At 36.8% G+C, this 12,455-nt stretch overlaps 2 protein-coding genes across 5 annotated transcripts; one reads left to right on the top strand and one right to left on the bottom strand.

Moving 5' to 3' along the window:
- The first annotated feature begins 904 nt into the window (after nucleotides 1–904).
- Nucleotides 905–2,682, top strand: LOC113294910 (uncharacterized protein At5g19025-like). Of its 2 annotated transcripts, none has more exons than XM_026543292.1 (2): nucleotides 905–1,330; nucleotides 1,620–2,682. In XM_026543292.1, exon 2 carries the CDS (start codon nucleotides 1,696–1,698, stop codon nucleotides 2,374–2,376), a length of 681 nt encoding a protein of 226 aa, XP_026399077.1. In that variant the 5' UTR covers nucleotides 905–1,330; nucleotides 1,620–1,695; the 3' UTR covers nucleotides 2,377–2,682. The 2 variants fall into 2 exon arrangements, with proteins under 2 accessions (XP_026399077.1, XP_026399069.1); XM_026543284.1 differs by having other exon boundaries at nucleotides 907–1,330; nucleotides 1,633–2,682.
- A 1,587-nt stretch (nucleotides 2,683–4,269) lies between these two features.
- LOC113294897 (myb-related protein 2-like) lies at nucleotides 4,270–7,564 on the bottom strand. 3 transcript variants are annotated; one of them, XM_026543280.1, is made up of 7 exons: nucleotides 7,330–7,564; nucleotides 7,089–7,252; nucleotides 6,866–6,942; nucleotides 6,724–6,781; nucleotides 6,540–6,627; nucleotides 6,360–6,429; nucleotides 4,270–5,578 (listed from the first exon to the last, which is right to left on the bottom strand). In XM_026543280.1, the coding sequence occupies exons 2-7, from the start codon at nucleotides 7,246–7,248 to the stop codon at nucleotides 4,835–4,837; spliced, it is 1,197 nt and encodes a 398-aa protein (XP_026399065.1). In that variant the 5' UTR covers nucleotides 7,249–7,252; nucleotides 7,330–7,564; the 3' UTR covers nucleotides 4,270–4,834. The 3 variants fall into 3 exon arrangements, with proteins under 3 accessions (XP_026399065.1, XP_026399056.1, XP_026399060.1); XM_026543271.1 differs by having other exon boundaries at nucleotides 4,271–5,578; nucleotides 7,080–7,252; XM_026543275.1 differs by having other exon boundaries at nucleotides 4,272–5,578; nucleotides 6,360–6,426; nucleotides 7,080–7,252; nucleotides 7,330–7,563.
- Between the last annotated feature and the right edge of the window lie 4,891 nt (nucleotides 7,565–12,455).

Raw genomic sequence — 12,455 nt, 5'->3', positions numbered from 1 at the left:
TCTGAAATGATTAGATCGATTGAAACAGTAGAAAAAATTAGGTTTCAGAACCAGTTACGGTTGGGTTTTCCTCAAAAAAACCCAGCCGTAACTGTTTTACAGTTGGGTTTGACCAAAAAAACCTAGCCGTAACTGATTTACAGTTAGGTTCGATCACAAAAAACCAGCCGTAACTGTTTTACAGTTGGGTTCGATAAAAAAAACCCAACCGTAACTGATTTACCGTTGGATTTCGACCAAAAAACCCAGCCGTAACTGATTTACAGTTCGGTTTGGACCAAAAAAACCCAACTCTAACTGGTTTAAAATTGAGTTTTTCTAATTTTACCTAGTTACGGTTAGGAGTTCATCATCACCTAACCGTAAATTTGTCTTACGGTTGGCTACGAAGGAAAAACCCAACCGTAAACCGCTCTGAAAAGCTAAAAAATTCATTTTTTTTTTACTTACTTTCATCCATCTTGAGAAATAAAAAGAACATTAGTTGGGTGATTTAAAATCTAGAGTTTTAGTTGGAAAAAAATCTCCAAAATTACTCATTTTTTTCAACTTTTTTTTCCCACCAAAATCACTTAATATGATTTTTATATATAATTATATAAAAAATCTTATCAATCTAATTATTAGTTAATTAGATTATTAGCACTAATCACATAAGGATTATTTAGTCATTATAAAGTTATTTTAAATAAGGGGATTTTAAAATTATTTATGGGTGACCCGTTTTTGTCCTATTAGATAAAGCCTCTCTATTGGAAAGTGACGCCTTATGTGATTAGATAAAGCCACGCTTCAAATTTTAGCGTGGCGTGGTGCCAAAAACCCGCACGCAACTAGGATCAGCTACACATAAATCAGAACAGTTGACACGGTACTCATTTGGAGTCGACTGTTTTTTACATTTATCAGAGATAGAAAGAGAGAGTAGGGAGAACGTCTTCCTCAGGATGACATCACTCTCTACATTACATATATGAAGTAAATTTCAGGACCTTTCTTTTTCACTTCTCATTCAGATTTGCTTCTTCTTCTTCATCTCTCATCATCAGAATTTGAGCCGGAAGTAGTAAGAATATATTATTGTTGGACGGATTGATCCGATCGAGCTTATTATTTTGAGTTGGTTTTCGATCACTCAATTTCATTATTAATTCATAACCATGATTTGTTTGCATTCTGATTTCTAAGAGATTTTATTCTTGGAATAAAAACACAAATTTGATTACTCTCTGATGGGGTTTTGATTGTCCGACTTATTATTAACGAATCAAATTCGGATCAGATCGCTTTTTTTTCCTTCTAAATTTTGGGCAGAGGAAGAAGGTAGCAGGTGCGATTCAGTTACCCCTAACTTAGTTTGATTTGGAAATTACCTAGTGAACGTTAATTCCATTCTTAGCTTTGAAGATTGGAAGAGTTTTGATTTATTTTTAGTTTTAATTGGCAAACGAATCAAATTTATACTTAATTCTGCAAAAAACTTGGGAGAAGATTTATTTGTAGACAAGTTATTGATATACTAATTTCGTGCTGTTTAGATTCAATTTGGTATATTTTGAGTGCTGAATCTTAGATTTTTTTCTTTTTAATTTGGGATTAGATTCTGATAGATCAGATAGTTTCTAATTGCAGGGGACTTACAATATCAGACAAATTTGGACGATTCAATCTTTGACTTGTTGTTAGATTTTGCAAATGGTTGATTGCCGGAGTTTGATTGAATTCTGCAAAGCTTTTGAGCAACATAGGAACATGGCAAATCCTTCAGGGATTTGGGATCATCGGATTAACCACAATCAATCTCGTAATAAGAAGAATAGTAACTCTTTAAACCCGCTATCCCACCCTTTTTGTGACCACTCGCCATTCGCTGCAATTGATATCATTCTACTGGTAATGGTCCTTGGTGCACTTGGGGTTCTAACGGTACCATACTTCAAGCTAATTTTTCGTGAGGTTTCAGAGCTTCTACCGGCAGCTTGTGTTCTCATTGGGGATGTTATATATAATGCACCTGTTGCTTATGCAGTCGGATTAGTTGTAACATTTGTTACAGTGATCGTGTTGTGGGAAATAGTTCATCATAAATCTAGAAAATGTGGGAATCCTTTCTGCAAGGGTCTGCGTAAGGCGGTAGAGTTTGACATCCAGCTTGAATCGGAAGAATGTGTTAGATACTTGCCACCAGTGCCCGAAGACATATATGGGATTCAACCTTTGGAACTTGGGCAAGACCATAAGGAATTGGAAGCGGAGCTGAAAAAGATGGCCCCACTCAATGGGCGGACTGTTCTTATCTTTCGAGCTCCTTGTGGATGTCCTGCTGGTAGAATGGAGGTTTGGGGCCCTAAGAAACTTCGAAGGATTAAGAAGTAGTATAAGATGCTTTAAATTTCTTATCATGTTCTTTCATATTAATAAAACTGTGAAGTATGAAGTATCAGTTGGTTCACTGACTACTTGTTCCCCACTTTTAGAATAAGTGAAATGCAGTATTGCTTCTGTGGTGGTCGCATTTGTTGGGGAATATTGTATCTTTGCTACCTCATATGATGTACAAGGACCAAAAATATATTATCATAGATTTTAGTTCCATATTTGGTCAGTAATCATGAAATGTTGAATTTTACATTTACATCCAGTATTAGAATGACAAAAAGTTTCTCTCCTTTTAAGCTTAAAGTTGGTTTTGGTTTTCTTCTACTTTTAAGTTGTTTTTCTTCATTAGAGATATATTTGTTGCTGATCTTATTTCTGCAATACCCTTTATCTTCTTTGATGCAGAACAGAGGTAGCATGTGTTTCCATAGAACGAATTTAAGGAAATATATGGCAGACTTTGTTATATTTTGACGGAGTTTTGGCGCATGGTTTGTTTCTTATACTTTAACTATTTGCTCTTATTCTCAAGGATCTATTTGCTGTCTTACCGAACTCGTAAAATCTCTAATTAAGTCATGGAACAATATCAGCACGTCATTGGGATAAAAGAGAAATCTATTAACTGGTTTTATAATCCTTGGTGGAACTTTTTGATATGGGTAATAATCTAATGTGGGTTATAATATAGGGATACACGGAGCTTGTTGTATTTACGATAGCAGTTAACAAGGTTTAAAGATAGTTCGGATTCCTAGTGTATTAAATATCGGAGGAATGTAGAAATATGGGTGTGGATACACGAAACTTACAATTCTCCTGCTACTTGAGCAGCATTGTGGACCACAATCTCTCAATGATTAAGAAAAGGGAGAGGGTGAACTCCTTGTTATGTGGCAACTTTCCTATTCCGACACAAGATTGATAAAGTAAAAATCTATTTCCTAAGGGGTTTGGATACTATACAACATTACAATGGCTTATTCATCTATGAGATTTTGCATTAAACACTTAAGACATAATTGGTTTGACTGAAATGTACGAAAACCACTTTTTATTGCCTTTTTCTAGTACTTGCTACATCTTACCTCTGGTGTTACTAGTGATGGCAAGTTGTTACTCTTAAACAGATAGTCGAAAGCAAACAGATGTCTCTTGGGCTACTGCTGTTGATCTCTTTTTTTGTCTCGTTGTGTACATTTAGGGAGAAAGATACTGCTTTGAACCAGAAATCTTAGGGCATTTCCTAAGTGAAAAGTAGGTTAATTTAGGAGCTCTATAGGTAAATGATATTACTATTTTGGTACTTCCTTCGGAATTTGCTACTGCAAAATCTGGGGTCGCAGGTTAGGTGTTAGGATAGGGTAACTGTCATCGCAGACGCAGGCTATGGGTGACTCTGATTTTCTGCATAAATGCCCTAAACCAATTAATCGTCGCTTGTGGGCGTCATGTTAATTAAAATGTTAGACGTGAAACTGCAAGGGGGCGCAGTAGGTTTCTTCTCGTGGTATCAGAGTGTCAGGCTATTAGTTTAACTTTTCTTGTTATGCTAGACTAGATAAAGGTATGTTGAAGATATAAACTTCCCTTTGACCTTCCGAGGATATTCTTTAATTGCCATAAACAAGATTGCAATACAGGAATTGATATGTAATAGTTAGGATTCCATTATGCATTGAGAGTAAGAAAATCATAATTAGGAATTTCCATTTGACTGCACCCTAAAAACTCAGTCCGTTCTGTTCAATATACTGAGATGTCATTTGTGGATGGGTAGGCTGATTCTGCTCAAATATTCTGTTTCAAGTCATCTGTTTAGCAATACTTTTAATTTTCTTATTATGTTCAGCGATACTTATTACTTAATTACAAGGGAAATTTAGCTTTTGATGCCAAAATATCAGGTGCTTTTTTATTTTGCTCTTAACTATAAATGCGTATATGGTGGTTTCCTGCTTGATACTTTCTCTAATATTGATTAGTTTATGATATTTCTAGCTGCCAGATGCATACAATTTTTTGATCACTTGATTTTGAAAACTGCTGATCCTAAATGAATTGAAATTTCATGCCTTTACAACATACCTGCAAACTAAATTTCTGTGACAAATGAGCATTTTTTTCCCCTCACTACTATATAACTGCACTTGCTGGCTTTTTTTGAGGCTCTTTACCTACATGATGCTGATTGAAATATGTCCATCCATAAACTTACTGAAGCTTATGATAATCTAGTAAACTCTTATTCAAGTTAAATATCAAATTGTAACACGTTATTGTTATGACTGATGCTAAACCTCATCATGCTTTGTTTATATGTTATATTAGCACTCAGCTTTATCAGTCTCTTTCTGGTCCACTCTTATGTGAGATCTGTTCTCTCCATAGCCTTCCGAGATCCAAAGTTACAGTGTATCTTTTAATTTCATATATCAGTTGTCTTTGCAGTATCTCAGTTCCAGCTGAATCCATTCAAGTCGAATTGTTTGCAGTTCGATACAGCACCGTTTTTTCCTTGGGTATTTAAGTCCAGTGCCTCTGCTACAGAAGGAAAAAATATATCTGTTTTCTTCTCATTATCCAAGCAAATTGAAATTTTCCTGTCGTCGCTTTGGTCTTGGAAATTGTCATCCTTGTCCCTTCTCTCAGAAATGGATATCCTGGTTTTGCCGGTTTTCCCGTTAGCTGTAGTGCTTATAGATAAGTCACTGGTTCTACCTTTGATAGGGAACAACATACTCTCCAGGTCACTTTCAATTGGTGAAGAGAACATTTTAGTTTCAGTTATTTTTTCACGCCATGTTGGTTCAGTCTGCTCGAGCCTGAATTCTCTAGTTTCCTTCTGCGTTAAGGGTGCAGTTTGTTGGTAAGGTCTCAATCCCATCCCAACATTTTGCATATCTTGGTCCGCATGAGATCCCTCGCACGTTGTCAGGCAGCTGTCCAGTGAACCATCTGTAGGCTGCGTTGTTTGTCCTTGAGCATGGCAGAGGGCAAGTGGATTTTTCAGCAATGAAACTGTAGCGTTTATGCAATCGGTGGACACTTCTGTGACTAGCTCGGTTAGTTGAACTTGATCTGCATCAAGTCTAGTCGAACTGAGTGTCTGTCCTCCAAGTGTCTGTTGGGCTTTCTCCAGAACGGACTGTAGGTACTTCCCCTGGGCCTCTATCCGCAGCTGCAAATGTCGTTGCACCTGGTTTGGTTGAGAATATTCAGTTCATAAATCAGGTATTACCTTTTCGATATGTTAAGCAACAATGCAATCCTATTGAGTGGAATACGCTCAAGTGTGATCCTTGTCTGGCTCTGAATACTGCGTACTTCTATTATGCCAATTGATTTCGAGTCTATTTTTTAATCATAATGTGTAATCTAAATCATTACTCAACAGGTTAACAAGAATTAGCTTTTACTATGTATATCGGAAAAGGTTCCAAGTTCCAGCTTATTTACATTGAGTCAACAACAGTTCAAAAATTTCTACTATTTGTCTTACATGACAAACATAAGCTACTTCGCCTGTTGGTTATCTTAATTTGCGTGCAAGAACTCAAGTTTCTTTAAATGGAATTTGCAGCAGTTAGTGAAAGGGATTTTTGAATCGTGGGTGATAAATTCCAGAATTATTGTTAGTTGGTATTATGGATGAAAATTAGAATGTTATTTCATGTATTTTATTTCTGGTGTCAATAACTGTGAAATTATATCGTTTCGGGTTTCTTCGTTTCTATAAATCTTTCTTTTTGTGTTAATTTAGCTATTTCTGATTGTATTGCAATGTTTCAGAATGAATGTCTGGATTTCTAAGTAACCGCATTCTATTTGTTGATCTGGATTAAAAATAAAACAACATCTTGAACTATCTCCTAAGTAAGTGCTTTTATTTTTGGAATTCTTAAAATTGATGAGATTTTACTGTTATTTTGACTTATTTCATAGTATATGAATTACATTCCACATTTTCATTTTATTACCTCAAGCTGATCATGAAGCCTTCTTTGGACTTCGATCTGCATCTGTATTGCCTCATTTATCTGCAAGCTGCTGGTGTATGTCCATGCTATTTGTTAGTCTAAGCTTTCTATATAGCGAAATGAATACGCAAAACCTGATAAACTAATGAAAAGAACGTTATAACTGTTTTATGATATTACTTGTTTGTTTGACCCCCAAGGTTTGTATGGCTCATTAGTGCTCCACTTACTTCAGACATCCTGTCTTCTGGTTCTCTGCTTGTACAACCTAACATATCCAACAAGGTAAACTTTATATTACTCGAATTTCTTCCATTTATTCATTGCTGCAATAGAACTTTGTATATCAGGCTTTTCCTCTTACCAATCTTGTTGATTCCATTACTAATCTGTCCTTGTAGATTCTTACCGAGCCTGTACTTCTGTTACCAAAAGATGGAATTTTAGTTTCTGTGGCATATAATCGTGAAAATAGGTGAGATTTTGTGAAGAAGCTTGAAATGCACCTGAAGATGACTCTTTAAGTGATACAAGGTAAGTCCTGGAACCCCCATTAGCTTCATTATTGTCTTTGGAGTAGCTTCTGCAGTATTGATGTAATCCATTGTTAGCTAAATCTTCACTGTGTCAGTTTTTCTTGTAGCTTTCTAGTTTTCCTACTGCAGTATTGGTATCATATATTATCATGGACATGAAGGTCGTAAATAACTATATACTCACTATCTGCACCTCCAAGCTGATTGACTGCTTCTATGAAGCGTTGGTGTAGTTCTGGTGTCCACTTAAGTCTAGGCTTAGCATCAGTCGAGAGTACTAGCCCTGCATCCGCAATGCCATTCCCCTCTTGCATGAACAAATGATGAGGATGGTGCTGATGATGGTGATACATTTTCCTGGGTAAAATATAAATGTTAAAAACAAGAAACACTAAGAAGTTATATATCTTGGCTGTGAGGATTTTGAGTCTTACCTCTTCTTCCGTTTTCTTCTTCTCTTTAAAGTTTCTGCGTAGGTCTGAACTGAGTTCGTTCACTGTTCGGGAGTAAAATCACTGAGAAGCTTAAAATGTTTTCTACTGCCTATACGCTTTGCTGCTTCTCATGTTTGACCACCTCTGACAAGATGAAGGCTGTCGTAGTATGTCATTATAAACCAAAAAAATAGGAGCTGGTAGGCAGAGAATCTAGGACAGAACTGGAGGAGAAAAACCCAACCCAATACGATCTTCATAGCGACTCAAAAAGAGATATTGTCCTTCCTATTTAGGGTATCTAAATGTAGGACCCCTCATGCAACTCCACTCCCATCCTCAGACAACACACTCTTATTTAGATTCTTCATATGCAACTTTCCCGGAACACCTCACACCTTGCAATGGGCACCAAGAATTGATACCAGAAAAGCACTTGTATTCTTCTTTCAACTTGGTCCCTCTGGCCAAAAGCAAGAATCTTATTCCTTTTAGAGGATAGAATTTTTCTCACCTGGAGCAGGAATCTATGATATCTTATGTTTTCAGGAGAATTCTCTCTTTCTGGGTTAGTTTTACTTGTTTCAAATCAGGGTCCAGGGACTGCCATTTGCACCTCATAAGGTGGGTTTCACTTCTTATTTCAGAATATTCTAGTGTCAAATCATATTTCCCACCTTTGATTCACTAATCGATTGGAGTCAAGTAACAATGCTATTTCTGCAGCTATGTATCGAAAAAATGTAGGAGGTGAGGTACTGCAGTTGTTTTTTCCTCTTTCAATTCAAAAGCAGGGCCTACTAATATAGTTTTATTAAGAGTTGGAAGCTTGGATAGTGTTTTGCTTCCAGTGTAGGGGGAAGTTGCAGTCAGAAGTGTCAAATTAGTCGCTCGATCGTACTTGTGTGATTAAAAAGAAACCTTCTAAATTTGTTGTGGAGTCTTAGTTACAGCTTGCTATATTAGTAGGCAAACATGTCAGGCTGAGGTTTAGTTCTTAGCTTCTTGTACAGAATAATGTTATGACCAACTAGGGACAGTAAACCCGTGTTTGTGATTTTATTAAGACCTGTTGATACTTTATGTAATGGTGAGTCAGAGGGAAGGATGTAGAATTAGATTCTGTTGACTGAAACTTTAATGAGCAAGGGAGCTCAGAGAGATATAAAGCTTAGTAAACATCATGTAGAGTAGAGATGCTTTGTCCTTGATGTCTATTTTTTTTAAAGGAAAAGGAATAGAACAAGGAAATGTAATTCTCTTTCTTTTTTGGGTTTACTTTAGTAGTTTGGTTGAGTACATATTCAGCCCAAGAAAAACAGTATCAAAAGAAGAGGAGCAGAGTGGTCCAAATCGCTTTACATGAATTTCCTGAATAATGTGATTAGAGATTTGGAGTAGTAAAGCTCACAACCCATGGGTTGCTAAGGGATAAAAGGACATATGCGACTTGATTACTTTCATACTTACACTGCGGAGATCCAAAGAGAGTGAAATTCTTGATGCCTTCAGTCTGAAAGACTTTAATTTTTGCCAAACACACTCATGATTTTAGCTGCTGTTCTATTTGTGTGGTAGATAGTGAATTCCCCGTTGTCTATTCTTTGTAACATATGTTGCAGTCTCATAGGATAGTTTTTTGCATGTCCTTGAAAATGAAATACTATCCTTGGATAAAGTAAAAAACAGGGGACTTTTCAAGAATTCTGATTAGGAAAAAGGTAGGTCGAGCAAAGATGTGGGAACAAGAATTCTATGAATACCAACAGTGTTAACACTAGGTATAGCCAAGAACTCCAGTCGAGTCCACGATCATTAGCAGTGAGAATTCCGTCACCAGCAGTAATACAGTGGGCCCAGTGATACCTAATCCTTACCAAAAACAAGACGGATCTGAGCTCAGTAATTTTTCTTCTTCTTGATTATCAGTAATGTGGTCCAGGGAGTGAGCTCGGTGTTGCCGAGGAAAGATAGTTGATGATGCCACATAGTATCCAGTTAACCTTTTCTGATTTACTGTACATAGTAAAGATAAAATTACAGAAAATTAGGCCAATATATATGGAAGAGTTGGAAGTTGATGGGACTTTAAAAGTTTATCATCTTCTTCTATCAACCAGATTCTTGTAGAGAAGTACTGTAAGTCTGTAACTGAGCAAAAAAAGAAAGAAAGTAGAGAAGTACTGTAGAATGTTTTTTTAACTCTGACAAAGGTATCTGTAACCCAAGCTTTAGATAATATGACCAATAGGCCTTTCAAAAAATGAAAGGTCTTCGGAAACAGCAAATATTAAAACATAAAATTCTGTTTGAGCTGGATGTTTTGAGAAAATCAAATGATTCTGATATGTGATAGAAGGATATTTTTGTTCTGTTTTTGGTGGAGTATCAAATGGTGTTGATTCTGTTGAATGGTGGGGGCATTCTTAAGCGAAGTCCTAAAAAGAATGATAGCGCCACTAGCCAGTTCTTTCTCACGTGGATTAGAATCAATAATGGTAGAGGGGATTTCGATTTTATCCATCGGCAGCTACCCTATTAAATTGCATTACTTTGAGATGTTGCCTGATCACATAGCACCCAGCGTAGGACCTGATTTCCTTGGTTGCAGTCCAAACATTGAATTAGCCGTCTGAGTTTTTGAAGATACGGTTAGTAACTTTAGAGTGAGGATTATCTACTCAGCGTTCCCACACGGTAAAGTTAGTTCATAAATAATCAATATCAAGTTGGCCACGTAACTATTAACTAACAAGAGATGGAGGATGTAGTGCAGCATGCGTATCCTTTCCGCAGTCCCCATCAGTTGCTTGGCAGTGGGCGTAAACTCTTTACTTTAAAGGACTGGCAGTAAAGCAGAATCATGGATTGTGTTGTAGTGCATACATATTTTATACTCCTTCATATAAATCATAGTGGGCAAACCTAATTCTCCACTGCCACTCGGACCCGACATGGAAGGGGTTTTAAAAAAAATAAAAACACACTGCACACAAACTTCCCTAAAGAAAATATTACAAACCCAAGATTTAACTGTTTTTTTCTTATATAGTTTAGAAGATTATTTGGAAAATATTTACATTTAAGAATTGTCGGGATTTTCTACGAGTCCCCGAGCAAATCTAGCGAGGAGAATTTTTGAGGGTTTTTGATCCTGGCTAAATTGGGGTCTTATCCATTATTTATGTTAATGCTTAATATGCCCTTCTTAAATTAGTGATGATTAATTAAGTTAGTATTAGTTAAATTAATTAGTGTTTGAGTTTGATTATAGTGTTAGGCTTAGAGTAGAAATTAATTTCCTCTTTTAAGGTTTGGAGGGAAAGAAGAAGTAGAGGGAAAAAAGAAAAAACTAGGGTTTGTGATTTTCTTAGCAAAAATGAAACTTTATAGTGAGGATGAAGACTCTAGTAGTGATGAAGAAGTGGGTGCATCAGATTATCATGATTTCGATCCTACCGAAGTGGATAATTTGTTGAAAGAAGAAGAGGATGTCAACCAAAGAATGCTCTAGGATATTATTCAAGCGCAAGAACAAGTTCGTCGGGAAGAAGATAATAATGCTCTTAATAAACAGGTATGAGTTGTAACGATCTAGAAACATGTATTTGCATGTCCCAATTGCCCAAAAAGGGATTTTTTTCAAAACTATAACCCGGAATCGGTTTATTCGATAACACTACATAAACAGATTCTGGGTAAAATCCCCAAATTGAGTACAAAAATCGGTCTTTGTTCATCACCATATGAACCGATTGTAGTAAATTTTTTGCGCGATGGGTACGTGATCAGAATCGGTTTTTGTTGGTGATGTTCATAACCCGATTTCTTCACTTGAATAATCACGTAAGTCGACAATCGGTTTATTTTTGTGTATATGTAATCCGATTTTAAAGTTCCAGGAGAAATGTGAACAACAATTGGATTATATGACACGAAACGTGAACCGATTGTGGACTTTGAAATTTTTTAGACAAATCTTTAATCGGTCTTTATAGTTGCACATATAAACCGATTGTGAGAAATCGGTTTAATCGACTGTAACATATAAACTGATTTTGAATCATTAACTTGTTGATATTTGTTGTACATTGTTGTGGCGTTTGAAGAAGATCAACCCAAAGATGTATCTCTGCTGGGTCCTGATACCTCTTCCCACTATTTCACCGATTTGGAATGGCAAGATAGAAACGATGCAAATCAGTGGTTTATACACAAGGGAATAGAGATCAAATGCGCCTTAGTTTTAGGCCGTCATTCAAGTGAAGATCGTTTGGAAATTGTTTGTGGGAGAGGTGGAAAGCAAGAAAGTCACTGGGCAAAGGAAAGACTGTACGTGAAGAAGACGACAAGGGAATACAGTACTAAATCAAAGAAGTATGGTTGCCCGTTTAAGATTATAGTTAATAGACCCAAGAGACCCGATGGTAGTAAGGTATACAAGTTCTCTAAAGTGATGAATGGTTGTCACAATCATGATGATCCAGAATCTCTTGTTGGACACGCGGCCGTTTGTGGGTTGAAACCACATCAATTGGAAATGGTGAGGTCGATGAAAGCGTGTAAACCAAGTGACATCCTTATGAAGACTAAGGAGGATGATAAGGATAACTTGTCCACTTTGAGGCAAATTTACACCGCAAGAGCAGCCTTTAGGAGGAGGTCATGGGATGGTAGAGCGGTTATGGAACAATCTCAATGGTTAGCCGACCAACACGGATACACAATGAGGCAACAAGTATTGGAAGGCAAAGTGACTCGTATTTTCTTGGCGCATCCGGAGATGATCAAGTTGGCAAATGCCTCTATGTGGTCATCTCTTGGTGAAAACGTGGAGTTGCGATGTTCATCTATTTGGTAAGGGATCATGTTATACATACGCACCAAAATACACCATTTGGGATGAATCGCTTAAGGATCGGAGAATTGTTTTATTCATCCATAACAACATACATTATATCGGTCTCAGAGTACGTGATGATTGTCCATTACCACCGCTAGATGGGTTTCATGAGGTCTCGGAGGTCACCAAGGAGTGGTTAAAAAAATACGATCCCAACATGAGGCGATGGGAGGAATTGATCGGGCCGGATCAATTCAATGGTCTCCATTTGTTGGAATGAGTA

The sequence above is a fragment of the Papaver somniferum genome, chromosome 1, assembly GCF_003573695.1.
Source record: "Papaver somniferum cultivar HN1 chromosome 1, ASM357369v1, whole genome shotgun sequence".
In the NCBI taxonomy this organism is placed as follows: domain Eukaryota; kingdom Viridiplantae; phylum Streptophyta; class Magnoliopsida; order Ranunculales; family Papaveraceae; genus Papaver; species Papaver somniferum.
The sequence above is the reverse complement of the archived record's forward strand: the minus strand, read 5'-3'. Positions and strand labels throughout refer to the sequence as shown.

Excerpts from the sequence above, each read along its gene's own strand:
- LOC113294910 (XM_026543292.1), top strand. The coding sequence starts at position 1,696 with ATGGTTGATTGCCGGAGTTTGATTGAATTCTGCAAAGCTTTTGAGCAA.
- LOC113294897 (XM_026543271.1), bottom strand. The coding sequence starts at position 7,248 with ATGTATCACCATCATCAGCACCATCCTCATCATTTGTTCATGCAAGAG. Across the intron at positions 6,943-7,079 it reads TCAGCTTGGAGGTGCAGATA|AAGCTACTCCAAAGACAATA; the intron begins GTGAGTATATAG and ends TCAATACTGCAG. Across the intron at positions 6,628-6,723 it reads TAATGGAATCAACAAGATTG|GTTGTACAAGCAGAGAACCA; the intron begins GTAAGAGGAAAA and ends TGGATATGTTAG.